Source organism: Danaus plexippus, assembly GCF_018135715.1.
Source record: "Danaus plexippus chromosome 13 unlocalized genomic scaffold, MEX_DaPlex mxdp_15, whole genome shotgun sequence".
In the NCBI taxonomy this organism is placed as follows: Eukaryota; Metazoa; Arthropoda; class Insecta; order Lepidoptera; family Nymphalidae; genus Danaus; species Danaus plexippus.
This window is the reverse complement of record NW_026869849.1, coordinates 6,555,829-6,579,831: the sequence shown is the minus strand read 5'-3', so window position 1 is coordinate 6,579,831 and position 24,003 is coordinate 6,555,829. Positions and strand designations below refer to the sequence as shown.

The window sequence follows — 24,003 nt, the reverse complement described above, 5'->3', positions numbered from 1 at the left end:
AGGAGCAAAGCGTTTATAATGTAAAAGAAATATTGAATTTACAGGTAGGTAAGCCTTATTTGTAGATGATGCGTAAAACTGACAGTGTTTAATTAGAACGTGATCTGCCTTCCAGTCAAAAAACAGAATCTCATAGATGTGGTTATACTAATCAATTGTTAGTTGTGTTGTTTGCTTGTTTATCCTCAAGCAATCACTTATCAGAATGATTATGAGACCTTCTCCTTTTTTCAACCGTTATTATATTGTTTTTCTTACCATTTTGGTAGCAAATAGCTTCTGAACTCACACGTAAGGCTGCAAACGACGGTGCATTCCTCACTATCAACAACTAGTTTCTCGATTTAAAAAGGAGGAAATTATCTAAATTATTACGTTTAATTTCTTTTAAGTGCATACAAGTACTCGTACGTGTCCGATATTGAACACAAATAATATGATTAATATTCAGAGAAAACTTTGTTATAGATTTCGTCTGAACCGATAAAATGTTTGTGTATCAGTGACCATAAAATACACGCAACACGAAATACGATATATTTATTTACATCCGATTTTTTGCTCTGACAACTGATCGGGTCGTGTTTGTATTGATTATGACACGTTAGATTAATGAATTCAATTATAATTTGTCACTACGGGCCATTTAATGGATTGTGCTATCACATATTATATAAGGATGTACATATATAAAGAAAAATTAAATGTTAGATTATTTGTGTTATTACAGATAATACACATGTATAATATATATATATATAAATTTTTAACGCGAAACTTGTGCAGTTTTGTGGAGTAATAAAAAATTTTAATAAAATGTATATGCAATTTCATACTGCTGGCCGATTACGAATTAATCGAATTAAAATTTATTAATGTCACGAGAAACTGTGGCAAAAGGCTACCGAATGATGATTCCGGTCAGCTGTCAAAGTTGTCGAATTGTTTTGTCATTTTCGATGGCGTTTAATTGAATAAATACAAACTGTTTTAAGTCGAGATTAAATATATTTTAATCATTTTTACTTACATAAAATGTATGTATTTACATGTATGTATACTACGATAAAATGTATGTATTTACATGTATGTATACTACGATAAAATGTATGTATTTACATGTATGTATACTACGATAAAATGTATGTATTTACATGTATGTATACTACGATAAAATGTATGTATTTACATGTATGTATACTACGATAAAATGTATGTATTTACATGTATGTATACTACGATAAAATGTATGTATTTACATGTATTTATACTACGATAAAATGTATGTATTTACATGTATGTATACTACGATAAAATGTATGTATTTACATGTATGTATACTACGATAAAATGTATGTATTTACATGTATGTATACTACGATAAAATGTATGTATTTACATGTATGTATACTACGATAAAATGTATGTATTTACATGTATGTATACTACGATAAAATGTATGTATTTACATGTATGTATACTACGATAAAATGTATGTATTTACATGTATGTATACTACGATAAAATGTATGTATTTACATGTATGTATACTACGATAAAATGTATGTATTTACATGTATGTATACTACGATAAAATGTATGTATTTACATGTATGTATACTACGATAAAATGTATGTATTTACATGTATGTATACTACGATAAAATGTATGTATTTACATGTATGTATACTACGATAAAATGTATGTATTTACATGTATGTATACTACGATAAAATGTATGTATTTACATGTATGTATACTACGATAAAATGTATGTATTTACATGTATGTATACTACGATAAAATGTATGTATTTACATGTATGTATACTACGATAAAATGTATGTATTTACATGTATTTATACTTCGATAAAATGTATGTATTTACATTTCCAAAGATTACAAGTCGTATGTCACTATATATATACGTATATTAGGATAGAATACTTGTTTTCGTCCTGAAACTATTAAAAAATATTTTTTGGGCATCTTGTATCCTACTCGTTATAGATTAATTATCAATTCTGTATATTTATTTGGTAATATCATTATTAAGGAAAAAAAATGAACAATAAATATATTTTTTAAATCGCCTATACAGCCTTGCATCTAACTTCGTTGTAAGTAATAATAGGTAACCAATAAAGTTACCGAACAAAACTTATTAGAACTTGAGACTGCGGTTAATTTTGATTATATCAGAGCTATTGAGGTCTCAGCAATGCCGATAACCTAACTAAAGTTTAATGACCTCACTGGTTTATAAAGAAAAGGCTTAATTTTTTTTAAGACCTCACGTAACTATGCGAGAGCTTAAAAATTACAATTTAATTTTATTGTTATTAAAAAAACCCTAATGGAGAATTCTCCATTTAATTCTCATTCTCCAATTAAAAAATCCCTAATGGAGAATTCTCCATTTAATTCTCATTCTCCAATTAAAAAAACCCTAATGGAGAATTCTCCATTAGGGTTTTTTGACGTTTTGTGGCGAATCATAACAAATGTAAAAAATAATTCAAAAAATGCTAGAGAACACAAATTTTTATATCTTTGCTTTGTTTTACGTCCAACAATGCACATGTACACTGTAACGTCAGTAACAACAAAAACAACAGAGGTTTGAAAATCCTTCCCGCCGTATTTAACCAAGCGTTATATGGAAACAACTATAATGAACGAGTTTACTGGTCTCACTATTTAATTAACATTTATTAATTTGAGATATGAATGTATGCCAAAAAAATTATGTTCGCACATCTGCAACAATTACGACAATCAATATGAGTTTGAATATTATTATTATTAATAAAGTATAATTTTATACGTACGTGGATTTTACCTACCTTTTAATTAATTTTTTAAAACAGGCCATAAAGAGTGAAATCTTATACTTAAAAAAAATTACAATATACTTATATAAAAAATGCATACTTAATATAAAAATACATTACTTCCTATTTCTGAAAACTGCAAGCTATTTTTCATTTAAACTAAGAAAATACATCACAGAGCTAATTTGAACAACAGAACTTATGACGAGTTTATTCATTATAATTTAATTCCTAATTTTTACTTCATAGGTGCTGTATTTTATTTTAAGTCTATATTTTCTTATAACTGTTAACATATAAACTCTGATGATCTGTATAATAACGTCTTCTGAACCATAAGGGGTTTCACATTATATCCCATTATGCAAGATGCTTGCGACTTATTTATTAAGTAGGCCAATGAAGGTTACACGGAAATTCTTTGAATTATACAAAAAAAAAATGCATATCTTTCTATTATTTGCAGATTTTGAAATAAAAACATATTTTGAAATAAAAACATATCTACCTTTTATTAATCTTTTACTTCATAGTCAAGAATTGATGTCAATAAATGAAGATTGTTAATACTTAATAATAAAATATTTAAGATGCCTTTAATTTGTTTATAGAAATATTTTGCATTGAATTTTATGTTAAAGTTGAAAGACCAAAGTATAGGAAACATAAAATCATTGATTTAGTCATTCAAAGCTTCTAGATGCGATATGCTATATTTTATTACACCACCTTTTGTATAACGAAATACGAGCAACATTTTATGGCCATTTTAATATTTTTTATATATATCTTCAAATTTTTTATGTTGTTGAAAAATAAAGAAAAAGTTTAAGTAATTTTATTTTCACAATATCTTTCTTATGTTTGAATTCATTCGCCTTGAGAAGTTCACGAGTTTTATACTAGCGTAGCCAGTAATACTTCGTAGACTGGCGTAGCCGCACGTCGCGTTCGTAGCGCGTGCTACGTTATCGGCTACGAGAATCGTTTATCTTACTTTGAAACTTTTTAATTTATTTCACTTCAGATTTTAATTATTAAAAAGCGTGATAAAAATATCTGTTCATATTTTTATAAAGATAGTTATTTATATTACAATATTTTATGTTATTATAATGAACGTAGAAATATTGAAGATTCTTAAGAATGAAGTTAAAAGTGAAAACCGGAAAAGAAGTAAGTACCTATATTCTTAATGTACATATAAAAAATTTAAGTTTTAAAGCTTAATCTCGTGTTGAAAGTAAATAAATTTTGTAAGAATAATAAATTTTCAATAAATTTTAAAACAGCAGCGGAACTAAAAACAAGCTTTTTTGGTTTTATTTAGGTCATTACCTCTAATTTATTTATTTAAAATGTCTGAGTTTTTGAGTGACTAAATAAACTCACTGTAATAAACACTTGACTAAAGTACTTTTTTATAAAAAGCCAGTCATATCTTATAATATATATTTTATGATATAATTAATTATAGGAATCAATAAATTTTATTCAGTAAGATTTTCTATCATAATTACAAATTATTGAACGAAGCCTGACGTTTTAGGAATAACGTTTTAATAATTAAATTAATGACATCCGAATTTTGTCATTATAAATTATATAAATATATTATTAAGTGTTGAATAAATATGTAAATAAAAATGTATTGTTATGTATATTTAAGAAAACAAAATTCCTTTGTTTATAAATTTATTAAAAGTAGAAGGCACACTGAAGTTTTGATCAAGATATTGCCAAGATCATTAATCGGCTTCTATCTAATTTATCATCTCGCGGATTGCCCAAGAGACAACTTTACATTTTGGGAAAGGAAAAGATTGCTTTGTTTATTGCATTCTCGGGCTTAGATCTATTATCGCCATTTCCGTTCTTTGGTCTTCAGAGAATTCGAACTATAACGACTTGACCAATCCATTCAATGTGAGGCAATTGGCATGAAGATGACCTAAAACTATAAGTGTCCAAAAGGCCTGGGCCATAGTTTATCGATATATTAAAGAAATATTCATAGGATTTTACGCCAAAATGTTGATATTTCTGTATCTGTCTTTTAAAGCACGTGGAGAATATAAAATAATCCCTTTTGAGAATTTCTTTGAGGTAATTTTAAGAGCTTTAAATATAAATTTGTAACATTTTTCGTAATAAAAGAAAGGCCAGTAATGTTATAAGCTTTTGTTTATAATGAAAGTATTTGGTAATTAGGTAATATTGTGAATGGTCTGCAGTCAAGTGAGCAAGTTAAAGCTACCGCTGGTGTCTTTTGTTATATGAGTCGATTTTTGGCAATAAAAATTGGCAAGAAAAAAGTGAATGCAGTAAAAATGCGCACTCACGGAGTTTGTGTGGATTTTTTGCTGATAGAATTGCAATGTCTAAAGACGAAAAGCAAACTTAAGGAAGACGTTGTTTGGAAATTTTGAAAAAAAAAATTGTTATTTCATCCATCTACATCTAATCTATATATTTCTTGGGTCTATCTAGCAACCAAAGATAGAATTATAAAAGCGTTTATTGGGTCGTATAACAATTTTAAATGTATATACGTACCTATTATTTTTCTTGTAATAAGAATAATATTGAAGTAGTTTTTTTATAAATATTTCAAAACAAAAGCGTATATTATGTTTTATTTATGTAAGGATACCCATTTATTGTAAAATCAAATAATTAAAAATTCTAACAATTAAAAGCATAATGACTCAATACTCTCTCGATTCAAAAAAAAATCCTTTTACAACACCATATATATAAAGGTCATTTCGCATGCATGCATGCGAATAAGAATAAATTAAATCTCACTTGTTACTACACTTTGGTAAGTAAACTTAAAAAGTTAGTTAGCTAATTTCTATTAATTCATAATTAAAAACACAATTGTTAATGACACTATTCGATTAATATTCAAGGAGACTGTATTGAGTTCAAAACAATGGGTTATTTAAATAATTACTTAGTATCAAACAGTACATTTAATTGTCAACTTAGTAATTATTGCTCATGGACACAACGTAGAGTGTACTATTATTACGTTCTGTTGTGTATCTAGTTTCATTAATTAAAGAAAAGTTGTTTATGTGTACGGTTTTTCATATGTCACACTTATAAAAATCACCTTAAACATTAAAAAAAAAATGCTTATTATGTTATTAACGTATGTATTATTTTTTATCTCTAGGATATGATTTATAGTTAACGCCTGTCGATATTTTATAGCAAAACATAAAAGAAGGATTTTGATATAGTATTTTCACTTTCAACGAAATACTCAATTGAAAATTCGACCTAATAAAGCAAATACACCTGTTATATTTTATAATAACTTCTCTCTCAATACTTTTAGATAATGCTGTATAAATTTTTAATACATAAGTAATCAAAGAATATCGTTTTGAAGAAAATAAAGTAACAGCGACTTGGTTTAGTATTTATCTTTAAATTATAAGATTGAAATTAAGTTGTATACATGTAAGAAAAGTTTTTATGAGTATATCCTTAAACAATATATAACGGCGAGAATTTAAAGTAAATTTATTGAATCAATATCGTGATTAACCAGAAACGCCCGCGGGCTGTTAAATAGAGCATTATACGAGAACTGGTTTTATAAAATAAGAAATTTCCAATGAATTTAATTTTAATTGTTCATAAATAATATAAAACCACACTTTTTATCTTAAAGATACTTTATGCATAGTTCTTTATAAACTTATAGTTACTTATATCTCAGTCTTCTATTTCTTTCCTTTGCATTTCAAAGACAATTAGTTTCTCACTGATTGTGAATGAATCATTCCATACAAATATATGAATATAGCCCTTGGGCATATTTAAAAACAGTTCCGATTGTTTATTATAATAATATTATCATATTGAATTTATAATGTTTGTTAACTACGGGCTGGATATTGGTATTGTTTTATAACAATATTACCCAGTAATATTATGCCATATTTATGTAACCATATTGAAAACATATTAAGAATTCACTTATATATATATATATTATAAATTTTAAGTGAAAAGGAACAGTTGTTTGAATTTTCCTTTCCAAAGTAATTTATAAATTTGTTAAATATTTTACATGGAAAATATTCGTATCAAAGATTATTGTTACAGAAAAACCTGTGTTGTTATCTCCTTTATTTTTATAATTTGTTTCTTCACTGAATATTGAATTTTTGATTAACATAACATTTCAATCTCGTTACGTATACAAGAAGACCAAAAAAAAAAAACAGAAAGTGTAAAAATATACAAAAATTAGTATACACGGAATGCAGAGAGAAATATATTTCAAATTCATACTTTGCTAATAAAGCGTCATATAATTTACGAGTGATCACAACAGACGAAATAGAACCGTTCCTGAACGTAGGCGGTGTTTCATGGCCGTTTGACGAAGGTCTCTATTATGACATTCCTAGAATATCAAGAGAGAATTGTTTTGCCATAACATTAGACTCGGTATATTTTTTCTTTTTTTATCAGTCTTAACAAATAAGCAAATAATTCCTTTTAGCACAAGCATAACAATCGCTGCAAAAACGCGTTATTGAATATTAAGTACAATGAAATAAATTATACATCATGATTCTAATTTTAATAAGTGATACGAAATAGAAAAAATATCTAGACATTTAAAATTTCTGTATGAGGTTTTTTATTAAGATATGTTATTATAATTTAAATGCTAGTCACTATTCTTCATGTTACATTTTATATAAACACAGTTGAATACATATTTTTCGGTCATTTAATACATTATCACTTTTTTAGACATAAAGATGAAAAAAAATTATTAAAAAATTGAAATTTTATTAAGGGAATATATTTTTCTTTCTAAGCTCAAAAATTGTTAACGACTAAATGATCTTGTTTGAAGGACAACTTAACAATGCAGCTTCTGTAATAATAATGGTGGCAGTCAAAATAAAGTATCACGTTTAATGTATCTGGGTCACTCGGTAACTGAAGACCTCTAAGATAATTAGAACGTGGAGGGGTCTAGGATGATGTTTGTGTAATTTGCTTCCCCTTAGGATGGCGTGAAGCTGTAGGCTGTATTTATTTCACATATATTATTAGTATAGTGAAGCTCTTAAGAAAACGACTGCTGAGTCAGCCAAGGTATATTTTATCCGTTGATCCAGCTAAGCTAATTTTTATCTGTCAGCTGATAGATACACTGAAATTTAATTTGTTATGAATATGAGGATATTTTTAAAGACGTTTCGAATTCATAAAAAAGTCTTAAATAGTTTTTCATACACGCTTCAGCGCGGAGAGAGCCTAACCATCGTAACGAAGAGAAACGTGACAGCTTGACACTCACAAATATAATTTATGATGCTATATTCTCACGTTAGTTCATGACATAATATATGTCGAAAGATTCACTTAAAAATATCCGACACTTATCTATTTGTTGGTGACAGTGATATACTGTTTTTTATACACTTCCTGAATACTGAATATCAGATTGATTTAACTAGACCGAGTTTAGTGTCGAAGGTTTGAAATATGGCCATCAGTATCTCGCACGAAATCTTTTCTCAAAGGTTCCTTATTCGACATATGCTCTGATATGATTAAATACTTAACTTATAAATACTATTTTTAGTAGTAGTTTTATCAAATAGGTTCAAAGTAAAGTTCCTATAACAGAATTAAATCTCAATATAATGTAAGAAAAACAAGGAAATAAGATTTTTTTTTCGAAAATTTTTCCTCAAATAATTTCATTATATAATGATATTTTTAATTTTATTTATTTACTTTAACCATTATTACAAGTTATTTTTAGGCTTCTGTTTATAGTTTAAGTGATGTGGTGTAATCACAATAATTAAAAATTTTTAAAGTTATATTTTCTAGCAAATTGATGACTAAATTTAAGAAAGATCTTTGTTTAGTTTACAGCACAATCAATTTACAGTGTCAACGCTCCCACCAGACTGGCAGTCTAAATAGCTTTTAATACTTTAGGAATTCAAATAGCGTTAAACAATTTCCACACGCCATTATGAACGAATAAACGTGTCCAATAATCCAGATATATCCAAGCTTGCAAAGAAATCCACCTAACTTTGGGTACAGCTCAATCAATTTATAACTATCAGTGCCGCAGGGGTACTGCGTGTGTTTTATTGCTCAGAATCTCATTCAGCGTTTATGGCTCAGTCCTGTTAAATTTATTCTGTGATTGAGTTTAAATAAAGTAATTAATTAACTAAATCTCTTGTCTTTTCTGATTGTTTTTTTTTGTAAAATCCATATTATTTGATTTACAAAGATATTAATTTTCAACTGCGGGAATACCAAGTATACATTTATATATCATCACAGTGACTTTTTTATCTGAAAAGAATATTCGATTAAATCGTTAATTGTCTTATAAATATTTTTATAATATGTTTCTGACAAATATTTAATTTCACCTTTAATATGTTCAGTCAATCAAGGTATGAAAACTTCGTACTCATTCGCGTTGAGTAATTATAAAATATTTATTAATTAGACATTTTTGTGTTATGTTAACTGAATGTTTTTGTGAATGTACAGAATGGTTGGTCATCAATAATATTTGTGAGTGTCATTCTGTCAGGTTGTGTCGTTGTTTTGATGTTTGAATTACGTGGGTCGATACGTTTACGTGGGTCGCGGCTCTACGCTGTCTTTTGTATTACCTTTGTCAAGCGTGGTAACAACATTGAATATGCGCTTTCATAAACGTGACTTAATGTCAGATAAAAAAATTACTTTGAAATAATTTATATAATTCAAATTATTTTACTCTATTCGATGTATTATATGAGATTTATATTTGTTTTAATAGAACATTAAAATTTGCTTGTTAATTTGTTTATTAGTAGATGATTTGTTGATAAATGAGTTTGAAGTTAATTAATATTAGCCGTACTGCATTTTTAAAAAGAAAGATATGTTTTTTGAGTATCTTTTATAGCTGTTAAATTCTAGATTATTCTATATTTAAAAAAATATTAAAATAAAACTCTGTTTATATAAAAGTTTTCTTTTTACAATTTTAAATATAATTTCTTGGTGTTTAATAGTTACTTTTATGTTTTCCAAAACTTTAATGTCATTTTAATAAATTACTGAAATAAATTTATGTGTAAAACAGTAAACGAATACTAAATATTATTGAACAAAATATAAAAAATAGGTTATAAGAGGTTAAGCACCTCATTTACATATGTATTTACAGATACATGAAAAATTTATATGATCGAAAAATTTGGTATACATATAAAGTTATCTTGAGAGTTTAAAATTTGGACGCTATAAAGATTGTCGTTTGTTCTGTGCATATTCTTTCGAATAATATATTCTTCTTTTTAGATAAAACAATAAAAAATATTATACGTTAAATAACTTAGCAAAAATAAAATGTAAGCAAATGATATTGTGAATATTATTTTAAAAGAACAATCGGCTTCTCTAAGCGAAGACGCCGGAGGCTTTTCAACCGTCTTGGTTAGAAACGCTACTGCAGTGCTATTTTATAAACGAGCATTTAATACAACAGGGAAATACAATGAGATATGAAAACTAACTGCGCAAATCAGTTTTCTCAAATATCAAATAATATTATGATTTCAAAGTTTTCAATTTATTTTGTTTATTTTAAGTATATAGTTTCAATTGTGAACATTTTGATTGGAACGAATTTTACTTTATTTGTACAGTTTTTATTATTATGTTAAATTTTATTACAAGTGACGGCCTGAAGGTTAAAAGGCCCGCCTATCATATGCGAGTGCGCGGCTTCGAAACCTGGCAAGTACCAATGTGATCTTTTCCGAGTCGTATGTACTTTCTGAGAGTATTTAGACACCACTGGCTGGAACAGGCTACAGCAAGCCTTGGGGTCTAAAAAGCCCCAAAAAAGTGCTGGTGCAGAAGGCAAGGGGAAACCACTGCAACTATCTCTTCCCATGAAAGTCATCACGTATACGGATCACTGATAAGTGATGACCATGACGAGTCTGCAAAGACTCTTGCGACGAAGAAAAAAAAAATTAAACATGATACCTTTTTTTTAAATTTTCGGTATTGCTCCGAACCTGAGTAGTTGAGGATGCGTATCAAATATTTCAAGAATAATACGCAATGAAATGCTATAAAAGGCGAAAGGGTGATTGTGAAGTGAACTCATTAATGACTTGTTATTGTAGCCTTCGGGGCTTGAAATTTCCCAAGTCTACTTAATATAAACTAACGGTTCTAATATTCTTAATAAGCACCCATTCATTTTCCTTTCGTAGTCCTTAGTAGTGTTAATTTGTTATGGCCGTTGGACTATTCCTGTTATGACATTCTAAGGCTAAATTCCTTGCGACAATGCCAGGGTACGCAATTATTACACTCAATAGAGAATTCTTATTATTTAATTCCTCAGCTTTTGTGTAAGACCCGTTCTTTGCTTCAGAACTATGTACTTATATAAAAATTTATTTAGTTCTAATGTTTTTTCATTTATTTTCTTTTTAGTTTTGTAATATTGTTAACGCGATATAAATCAGAAGTATTTCCGATTGATGACTGACCTTTAGTTTTTTTTATCAACTAACATTTACAAAATATAACTGCTGGTTGATTGTCATTGTAAAGATTTTCTTTTCTACGAATAAAAATAGTTTTCGATAGATTTTGGATTTCCCTTTGTATTAGAAAAGTAATTTTTAGTATATCTCTGAAGAATGTTTATATTTATTGTCTTGTAGGACCGATGTTGCTATTTCTGTGGATATAACAACTCAATATCAAATCTTAACTCATTGATGAAATATTTGCATATAAATTTAGTTTAGACGGCGGCTAGGAGTAAAGTTGGGAGATTAAATCAAGATCCAATATGACTGCTGGCTAAAGATGGCCGGCTATTAATTTTTGTACATACATGATATATCAGATGCAAGATTTTGAGGTGATTCGTATAATTTAAGGAGCGTTTAAATGCAATGTGTCGGACATATTAAATAAATGTTTTTTTTTATATGAATAGAAATATTTTTATATAATAATTTGTATTAGAACTTATGATAATCGTCACGTTAAATCAATGTATTATATATTATTATTTAAATATACTTATTTACATTTTATAATGTCTTTGAATTTGTTTGGTAACATGGCTGTAAATAATTCTTAGTTATCGCAATACATTATTCCACCTCGCTTAGATTGTGTCCAGTGAATTGTTATCTTAAAGGCAACTCCGACAGTAGTAACCTTCTCATTAATGTATAGCTTGTGATAACATTACATAAAAACCTTTACTACACAAACAATTATTTCGGTTTCAGACCATTGTTTAAATAATTGATTATTTACATTCAAAAATCCTAACATTTTATGCATTATAAGAACAAATTTGTTAATTATATTTGAACAATAATTCTTGTTTTACGTTTCCAAATCTATTTTATTACTTTGCTTATTGTTACAAAAACTTAAGAATTTTAAAAATTATAATTTATAATATATTTAACGAAGTAATAAATTAAAATAAATAAACTATGTTCATATTATTAAGAAAGTCTACAAAGTTACGTGTATGTATCAGTCACATTAGTATAACTGTCTGACAGGACAGTGGCACGCCATTATCGATTCCTATGAATTAAACATTAAAGATGAAGTAACATGATTGATATATTGATTTCATATTAAAGTTGTTTAATTCCATCATTTAGAAGACTATTTTGGTTCACATGAACTGTTTAGAGTTCCAGTGGCATATTAAACGTTTGTTTGAAAGTAAATAAATGTGACTACATGGATCATATCAATAGCAGTTGTTTAAAATATGGAGATATATTATGTATATTTTTTTTGCATATAAAACGGACGGACCGATTTTGTATACAAAATTATAATATGTGAGATTTTTTTAAATTTTTAAGTGTTTATATATACTTATTTATATCCAAACTCATTTACCTTTGACATATTTAAATAATAAAAATTAAAAAAAAACAATCCTTGCGTCTCCTTCTCAGTGAAATATAAAACAGAGAAGTAATAAATAATGTATAAAAGATTCATATTTTTTTTGGTGTCAGTGTCAAAATAACGAAAATGTTTTGAAAGCTTTAAAACAAATTAGCACAATACTAAGAAAGTTTTACATTTTTTATACTGTACATACATATATCCTACGTTTGCAATTTAATGATTTGTGTAGGTTTATATCTATAAACAAAGTTCCTATTTGTGACTTCAGTCGGAGCTGTTAAATTTTATTTTATTCATAAATTAATCCCGGATCGTGTCTACTTCATTCTACACGACACTGGCAGAATATACTGTGCACGTCTTTGCACGGATGAAGGCCACATTTAAAACAACCAAACAACAATACTAAGAAATTTCATTAATTTTATTATAAACTAAATCACTTTTCACGTTTACTTCTTAGCCTTCAAATAATTATCGGTAAGTAAATCAAAATATTATCTTAACACAGATCCGATAAATAAAGGTGGCTTGACGTTCGTGACCAAACAATTGAAATATAAAGTAATTTAATTAAATAAAATATAGTTTTAAAAAACTAAGACATGCTTTTCTAATTAGCCTAACTAAAAAGTAAAAAATAATATTTAACATGAACAATAACAGTGGGCGGAAAATATGAGTATTGCTATGAGAAAAGCATGGGGTGTTTTGTACAATATCTTTCATACTATTTTGGAACTAATACTTTTTTTATACGATTAGTTACATTACAGAGTTGCGTATCCAATTCGTGTACGTTCTAAGGCTTTTTTTGTTGTTAGCATAAATAGCTACACTTGCGATCAATGTAATAGTGTAACGATTTATGTAAAAAAGCCGTATTTGTCACTTTTTAAAAATTAATATTTCGTTACCGATCCACTTCTTCTAATGCTATATATATTAATCTATATATATATATATATTCATGAACTTTGATTCCGGAACACATCTCCTTGGTTGAACCTGCCAGTAGTCACATTTGTGACACGATAAATTTTTCGTAAATATCGCGATTAAGTTAGTATCAGCTTAGTTACGTAGAAATTAAATATAAAATCCTCGTTATCGAAAGTTTTTGATTTTTGGCTGTAGATAATGCAGCTATTAAAAACTAATATTAAATTAAAAACTACAAACAATCTTTAATGCACGTGTGATCAAACTTTAAACATGACGGCGGTGTCAGATGGTTAAATCAGTAAAGTGGTTTGGTTAATTCTTGACTTGGCTCTGTTTCAAGCATTAATATACTGGGCCGATTACACGCATGCATTTAGTTAAAAACTTTTATTTGTTTTGTTATAATAAAGTAATCTGACTTGTAAGAGGAGAATCCTTCTCAACAGAATATTTGCTTTTACCTTTCATATACACAACAAGCATTTTTTAAGACAAATGTAAAACTGTATTATAATTATAATAACGAGACGACAGTAGGTCTTCAGGAAGATATTATGTTAATAATATTTTTTAAGATCCGGTGTGCAAACGAGCTCCCCATTTCCATGCTTATACAATATCAACATATTAATTAATTACCAAAAATACGTAAATGAGTATTAATATATTTTGTTGCTCTTATCACTAAATAACATTTATTTTAATTTTTTTTTGGTTATAACAAGTCAGTCCTAATAAGAGTTGAAGTATATACGATGTTACTGTATTGATAATATATTTTTAATGGCCTCTTAGTCCATTCACAAGTGCCACATTCTTTAAGAATGAATTTATTTTTGTTATTAACATTTCTTCCTATTTAATATTCTTATATAATAATAATATTTAGCTCTTAAGTCCTCGTAAATATTTATCAACTATTGATATTCACTTATAATATGAATATTTAGCTTTGAAGTGACCTCGTTGGCGCAAATAACCAATAAAACTCAATGGTGGCCCTAATGACAGGAAAATTGTTATTATCATTTACGTTTAACTTGATGAAGAAAAATATCAGATACTTTAGTGAATTATAACTTCATATAAATATATTAAAAAATCCTAGTAGTTTTTAAGTTACAGTAAAAATTGAAGTGGTATTTTAGGTCTAAATCAAGCTTCAGTACGTCAGGAAGAGAGAGACGTTTGTAACTGAATTTATTTGAAAAGAACTTAACAATGTATAAAATGTAATAAATTATATATTGTTTTCTATAGTTCTTTATTTAATTTCGATGAATTTAATTAAATTTTTATGCTATATTGTTTATCTATTTGTTACATGCAATGAATTTGGATTAGCTAAATATTAACAATAGCAGCGCTTCAAACTGTTCCGACATCGATTCAATATGCATTAAATATGAAAACGGAACTCTGTCGTGAGTCGTGACAGAGTGACGCAACGACAAATGGAATTGGTATTATTTTCTATTCCATTTGAGCGACAGATTTTATCTGATACTAGCGACTATTAGCTGGCTTTGATTAACTACAAACTGTAAAATTATATTATATATTATTAATTTTTTATTCTTCTACCCCCGCTGGGATGTTTTCTTTTCAAAGGTTACAATGAGTCTTTGATTGCATTAATTCAAATATTAATTAAAAGCTTTTTTACTAATTTTAATTTCTTGTTAACTTTTAGTCGCAGCTAGTAAAGTGCTTCATGATATACAGAATCATCACTGTCTCAGAGAACTGTTGATGTGTTATAGCCACATTGGGACTTCAAACAAAATTGTATGCAGCATGTATACAAACACGCTAGGAGCTTTTTAACTTGTACTAAAATTATGCTACTGTTAATAACGCTCTATAATAAATAAATTCAATCAGTCTTTTCCATGTTTTGTTTCATTTCTCATTCCGATATTTTGAATGGCTATATTTAATAGATAACGTTTTCTCGTCTCACTGACATTTGATGTCAAGCTTGCAGTTAATTAATATTTTTTATATGATGTGTCGATATTAGTGATATTAGAATACATTAAATTTATTAAGCGATATTGAGACAATGGCAGAGTTATTTAAATAATATACCCAACGAATTTGACTTCAAATCGTTTCCGACTAAAAGTATTTAAACTACATATGAGTTATGTAACAAATGCATCACCAAGTTGGCAATGAACTAATTTTTTTCTCTTACTATTTATTTTCTGAACTGCGATCCATTTTTGTTTACCGAGAAAATATTTTCTTGGGTTAATGGAATTTCCATGTGTACACTTCCTATCTTTTTTCAACTGATAAGTTATCACCCAATATTAACAGTTGTACATATATTATTTGTATGGTTTCTGTCCAACTCCGCACAAAACTTTGCTCAATTTATCATTATGTGTTTATTCAAACCGTTAATAAGAAAATGATTTGTGTTATATAAATGAAAGGAAACATTAAAATTTTATATTCTGATTTGAAAGTTCCTAGAATGACATAAGGATGAGGAATACGTGAATAAATATATATAGACTACAATCCAATGATTTAGTCATAACTTGACTTTGACAGATATGTTTTTTATATACTATGGCTTTATTTGCACTGGTATAGTAGAATATTTTGTCCTTGTCAAAGTTTTTATTCCATGGACGAATTATAATCACGAGTACAGTGTGAAGAAAACCCGAAGCAGTTTGTCGAATGGAATGAAGGCGTTTATTAATTTTTTTTGGGACAAAATAATCAAAAGTTAACTAAACGAAAGCTATACTTTAAAAATTGGACTTTTCAATCATAAAAATAAAATAAATGCCAAACAAATGCAAATCTGTCTTGAAATCGAAGATTTATGTGGCAAAGACAAATTAAGTTGAGGCCATTTACGTCTCCGTAAAACTAAAATTATAACACTTTTAATAAATTAAAACTAATGAAAGCACCGAAACATAGGACTGAAGAATAAATTCAAATGTAAAAATTACAAATAATTAGCAAATACTATTGTTGTTTCATTATTATCATTATTGTGTGATACAAAACAATTTTTTTTACCTGCTTGGGTTAAATTTCTTGTTCTTTTTGTTTAGGTTTTGGTAATTTTTATGAATTTCAACTGTAATAGGGCAATCGTAAGGTTTAAATTGTTTTGGGAGCGGCAAGATATAGGAAATATATGGAACATCAAAATCTCCCCTTACCGATGACGCTATCAAAGCCATTAGGGCTAACTGTTGGAGTCAATTCGAAACTAAAAAAAACAAAATCTCTAAATTTGTTCTATGTTGATTTTTGTTTGACTTTGATATTTGATTAGATTTATATAGCTCTTAATATTATTGTTAGTTTAATAACTTACCGATTATAACGAAAAATTGTCATAAATGGATAGATAGAAAGACGAATAACAAATTGACATAAGGGACTAGGTTTATTGAAATACGGAACCCTAAACTATTGCGCAATCAATTTTTCAAACGTTTAAAACGTTTACTTGTTTTGGCAAAGACTCAAGGCCGTAATAAATCTAAAGTTTTATATTTCGTCTTTGAAATTGATTACGTAATTACCACATCGTAAATTCAAATAAACATTTTAAGAGTAGTTGAAGTTTCATTAATTACAAATTCTAATAAATACAATATACCCAACATAGACTTACATTTGTTGATAAAAATCATATACATTGGTTATGGTAAGCTGACTCCAGTGGGACTCACTGATATAGAATGCGGGAAATTAAAGGGTGGTAGAGCCTAGCTGTAGTCAAGCCATTACAGCTCGAACATGGGCTGGCGCAATCGAGGAAGTATCAACCTCTCACAGTATATCGGCGTGAAGTAGATTTCAGTGGCTGCATTTCGTCCCGTGAGTAGGATCGCTGGTTGCTTTTTCCTTTTTCTTTTTCCCAACCTTTCCTCCCCCTCTCCCACAATCAAGGTCGGCAAAGCATCTGCAACACCCCTCATGTTGCAGATATCCATGTGACTACCTTCCATCTGCTCCTTTGCCGCCTTTGATATAAATAAAATCCAGTCAATCCCTCTGTTTACCCTCAACGTTATCATGATGAGACATCAGTGTTTTGTATTTTCATTCCTCATGCTTCAAAGTAATCATTAGAATGTTTAAAGGGTCTATTTTTATTGAACGCGATAACTTGATAATTATCAACGTAAGGCGTTCATAATTATGAAGTTACAACCAATAAAGAATCAAAAATACAAAACACAGCATGTCACTTCATATACATTGTCTTTATTTATTATTTGACGGATTATTTGGGGTTGAAGTAGTATTTTTTGCTAACCTCATATACTTACTAACGACTTTTCTTGTCTTCGGGGCTTTTTCATCCCCTGATATTACAATATTGTATGTATTTCTGATAAATAAGGTATTTTCTCAATGTAACGTTTATGGATTTCAGGCAGAATTTCGTTAAGTTTTTATAAATCAGGTAATGACTAAACAATTCTATTTCATTCGTATAATTGAATTGAATGACAAGCTTATTTAAAGTGTTCCCATACAGAAAGGCTACTATATGAAGAATAGGAATTAATTTTAATTAAACAGACTGCTCTTTGTACGTATGTTAAAAAATTTCAAGATTTCCAATAAATTTTAATCTCACATGACTTAAAGGTTGTTTGGGATAATTGAAGGAATTTTGGTTAAAAATCAAAATATATTATTTATTAGATGTGTCATCATCTCGTACATTGTTTACCGATCTATATTTAATTTTAGGAAATCATTCTACCCGCACTTCATCTGGCCTAATCTACTGAGATATCTCGTTAACTTAGTTATTTTACGAATAATTTCTTTGGGATTCTATATCTTGGAGAAACCCTGAGCCTTCTTCATGCCGCGTTAAGATATGTATCAGGGAGGCCTTCTATCTAAGTTCACCAAGGAGACATCGTATCTTTTGACGAGTAGTGATGGTGATGTAACCCTTGAGAGTGGTGTTACAAAATTTTATCCTATCAGTAGTAGTTTCAGCAGGGGTTGCGAAGAGTATGCATCTAAACTTATTCTCATTCAATATTTCTTCAATAATTTATTGTTAATGAATGTCTTGAGGGTGATCGTAGTATACCGTAGGAGCTTGGAAATACAAGTCTACTCTTTTAGTTACGGAATGGAAATATAATTCCCTCTTAATAAGTCAACTCTTTACAATTAAAATAATATACTATTTTCTTTAAATATTAATTGTTGTGTTTAATATATACGCATTCAGAGTTCAGAGCAAATCTCTACAATAAAACTTTAAAGAACAATCAGTGTCATTTGAACTGTCGTCTTTTTACAATCCATTTGTCTAATACATCACTTTCTATACAATTGTTATATAAATTTTGGCCCACAGAACCATTAATGGAGCAAGTTATTGTATTTAATAATATTATGTATTACATATATCCCATATTATTGCAAGTATTTTTCGTATTTTACTTGCTAAGTTTTAATTGAGTTTAAGCTAAAGTATTGACTTAATATTTCAGAAGATTTCTAAATATGATGTTGGGTTTAACACAGATAAAATATCTGATATCTATTTGAAAGCGATTCAACAAAAACGTTGCGTCCAAAAAGGTTTTTATCTTATTCCAGCTTTCAACTTTGGATTTTTTTAACTATCAAACAATACTGGTAACGTAGTAAACCTATCACAACTGTCACTTTTAAATATATGTTTATGAATAAAAAATTATTGGACATAAAACATTATTTAGCAAATTTTACATATGCGTTTGATATAACTAAAATCATTACAGACTAGTTTCAAAATATTTTACCTTTTTTTTATTTCTCAAAATTTGAGAGTTCTTATAGGTTTTTTCTATAAAAGTATTATTTTATTTATAATTCACCTCAGTTGCTTTTGTTAAATTTTACAATATTATATTAAATAAGATGATAAATTAGGTTCTACTAACGTAGGTACATGGACAATCTATTGTTATTTGACAATAAATTGAAACACAATTGCGAGTCTATTGCATTGGTCTTGCAATGTATCATCAATTGAAGTCATCGCATATATACAATGATAAAGTATATCATGAAGTAAAAATTGTCTATTAATTATAACGAACTCACTTAACACAATAAACATATGAAAAATTTTGCTTGTTTAGTCGATTTAATAACATTTATCAGTCGTATTATTCAGATTCGTTGCCAAGATACTTATTTGGTAAAGTATAACATTTTTTTTATATTATTCTATAAATTTTATTAGTAAGTATTTCGTAATGTTTACTTGTGCTCGATTTTTCTTGTAGGCTTAAAAAATTACACCACAGTTTTTGTGATTTATCGATGTATGTTTTATTTTTTAATTATAAATTCCAGTAATCATTTATAAGTGTATTGCTGTAGGTTCTATATAATTAAAACATTTTCCTAGAAATTCTTAGCCCAGAAGGGCCTTAACAGCTAAAAACATATATGAATTATTTGAAAAGATGTCCTCACTCATCCTTTTCATCTCGATGTGAATGAATAAATATATTATTATTTTAATTTACATAAACATTCTAACTTTCTTTCAAGATTTCTATACTTTACAAAATTATTATTAATTTTTTGTTTTTTTTTTTTTAGTCACGATTCTATTGATATTACTTAAAAAATTAAATAAGTTACGAGATACGTAAGAGATACGTAAGTATCTCTTAATGCATTAGTAATAAACAATACGACTTACTATATATAATTTTATTAAGACTTTCATGAATAAATTAGTCTAGAGTCTAGACTACAAACTAGGAATAGAATACTAAAATAAATCATGCATACATTCATCAACTAGGTCTTGAAAGATTTAGCATAGAGCTTAATTTGATAATCGTATATTTTAAATTACACATGCAAGGGCTCGAGGTGAGTGAGTTCAAACAAAAAAATATACACTAAAAAAAAACACAAGAGATACTTATTTACCTTAAACAATATTGCTTATACTTTTTTATATTAAATATCAATAAAAGACTTAGAAGTCTGATAAGAAGTAATGTTATTAGATATTTTTGTACACGATTTTAATCGTTTTTGCTCTTAACAAAAATGAACACTGCAGGTAGTTTTAATATTATGTTAAGGTATTTCTATTTACTTAATTATGTTTTTCTTTCATATGATTTATTATATGTTTTTAACGAATAACAATTCTTATAAAATAAATTTTCTATCCATTAAAAGAATTTGACACACGTGTTTAAAATATTTTTTTATAATTCGTTTGTAGTTTATATTAGCTCTTAAGTTTTGCATCCATCTATTTAATTCTACATAAATATAACTTCATAGAACGTAACATTTATACAAGAAAGAGACAAGACTATACAAATGCCTTATATATATATATACATATGTATTATGTGAAAATAATCTATTTGCGAATATATTAAAGATTGATTTAGTCAACAATTCATGTGTAATAAAATAATAAAGGTATATTTACATTATGTAAATTTATATAGAGTTGAAAGTTTATAGCACGAGCCTGCTTTTGACTTTATTTGATATGATATAACATTTAGCAAAATAATTAATACATTTAACTAATTTAATTTTTACAATTACATTAAATACATTTGGTACGCATTCAGATGCCTATTTAAATAATCAATAACATAACAGATTGATGCATTTTTTTGTAGTTCTTTGTATATTTTAAAATTGACTTGACTTGTACACGTGACGTTACATTACAGCCTTGTTTGGACTAATGCAGTATTAACTTAAAAAATCCGAGCGCCTTAAATAATATAATAGTTAAGGGGCACAAATGTTATTGATGTCTTGCCAGTTTCCTTTTTTAATTTACTTTCACCTTTGTTAAAACTTTTCAGGATTAGTCTTAGTAATGTATTAAATTTGTTTTAAAAGACTTTAACCTCACGTTTAATATTTAGCTTAATAATTTTAATGCAATATCTGTTCATATTCAAACCAGATCCACAATTAGCTTGGCTAGTTATAATGACTCCGGTCTAAAATTTATTTCTGTCATAGATCGTTAAAGCGAGTTATCACACACTTAATGTACAGTGCGAAATTTATTATCCGCAATATGTAACATATATAGAAGTTGGGCCTATCTTTTGTTGTTGCTGTCAGAGCAATTTTTCAATCTCTATATAATGGGCAAATAACAGCGGGTCGTTATTTCCCTTTTAACACATAATGCCCTAATACGTTATTGTGACAATTGAAGAATAAAAAAAATTTATTAATGATAACAATGGCTTAGTTTCTATTATCATTATATTCGTATATAATATTTGATGATGATTTATGAATTTTAGTCGCAATTAAATTTATTACACATCGTGATAGTTTACTTGATATTTTCTATATTGTTTTACTACCAATCAGTACAGACCAAAATCTAAATCATTATTATGAATTGAGCATTCTAAATATATAAATAAAAAAAGGGTTATTTATATTAAGTTACGTAAACAGTTATTATTAACAAAGACAAAGGAATAAGTATCAATTATTTATCATAAATTTTCTTTGTATATAAATTTATAAACTTGATTATATGGTATAATATTGAAATAAGGTACTTAATAGGCTTAAATAAGCTGTATACGCAAAACTAAATTTTAATATGCGTTTTATTATAATGTTCATATTTACTATAATTTATTAATTGAAAGAACAGAAATCTAGTCGATATTCTCGACTTTTTAAATTTTATAAGCAAACCCAATACGTTTGTCTCAACTTATTTACTTATTGCAAGCTTTTTTAATTAATAAATTAATAAAATCATAATGGACCGAGTCATATTTGAATAAAAAAAAATGTATGTACCTTTGTAATTTTCATAATAAAATGATCTAAAATATGAACGTGATATCGCACTATTATAATTTACTATTTTTTTAAGGACACCATTGGATGCCTAGAACCCAAACACTCCGGATGCCAAAAGAAAACTACGACTTGAAAAAGGAAATGGCGAGAAGACAAGTGGGTAAGAATTGAATTATTCTTTGGTTTAAAAACAAAAGTTTTCACGTTAATAAAAATAAATGCATTCATGTCGTTCTTACAATTTACGTCATGAGTGCTCAAATGGATGTGTTTATTTTTCTGTCAATTGAAATTATAATATATCAAATGGTAACAAAATAATCTAAGCAAATGTTACCATGTCTGTGTTAATACGTATGGGACAAAAGGACGTTGTAAATTAATTACTTTGTAACCAGAAGTAATTGAATTCCATAGTAATTAATTTTCTAAATATAATAACGCCGGTCCCGTGTCAGTGTTAGTGATTGACAGTATGTTATATCTATGAACCTATAGATCATTATTAATTATGTGATGTAATGATATGAAAGTCTTTTGAAAAAGTAACTTCTACTGGAGGTAGTCTATTGGTTACTTAAAACTTCCGTAAAGCCAGTATGGCTAAATTCAAAAACATTTTTGATCATTATCAAGTGCTTATAAAGCTGTTATCTAGTGCATAAAGTCGTTTTTTTATAACGCTCATTGTGAGGAACAGACTTGTTTCCAGCATAAATATTCAGTGCTAATATTAGGGTCAGGAATTTTTTCTTTGGGTTCTTTAATCCATTCTGGAAAATATTTAGCTTATAGTTAAGTGAACATTGCCTGGATATTGTTGATGTATTCGTACAAAATAATCTCACATACAAGAAGATATTCAAATAATAAATACTTTTTAGGAATGTATTGAAGAATGAGATGAGGTCTAAGACTTTCGCGAGTTTTATTCATTTAAATGAAAGTAACATTTTTCGGATATACTACGCGTGATTTATTTTTTGTTAAAACTACACACTCCCGACGTTTCGGCTACTTACACATTCGGTTGCACATTTCGTCTGCCCGTCATCACGGTTGCTGAAAAGTAACCGAAACGTCGGGAGTATGTAGTTTTACCAAAACTAAAGCACGCGTAGTATATCCGAAAAATATTACTTTCATTTAAATGTATTGAAGAAAGCAAACAGTTTTGTATGAGTAAACAAAAAATCACAACAAAATAAATATAAGTATATTACTCTTTGAGAAATTTTACTATGATTTAATGCTATAACTCCAAATAGCCTGAGAGATTGATGGAGCCCATTTCGAATTGAAATGTGTTTAAATAAATGTCGGAGTATACAATGTTAGAACATTCTAGTTGTTTTTCTAATAGAGTGTGACAATTCATTATAAAATATATTA

The 24,003-nt window shown here is 27.7% G+C and overlaps 1 protein-coding gene across 1 annotated transcript in view; it reads left to right on the top strand.

Annotated features, from left to right (window-relative positions):
* Positions 1–3,774: 3,774 nt before the first annotated feature.
* LOC116770292 (uncharacterized) overlaps positions 3,775–24,003 on the top strand; it is a 35,471-nt gene continuing 15,242 nt past the window's right edge. Inside the window, exons 1-2 of the mRNA XM_032661706.2 lie at positions 3,775–4,011; positions 22,685–22,771. Coding sequence (XP_032517597.2) covers positions 3,951–4,011; positions 22,685–22,771 — 148 coding nt within the window. The 5' untranslated portion in view covers positions 3,775–3,950. The remainder of the gene's footprint in view (positions 4,012–22,684; positions 22,772–24,003) is intronic.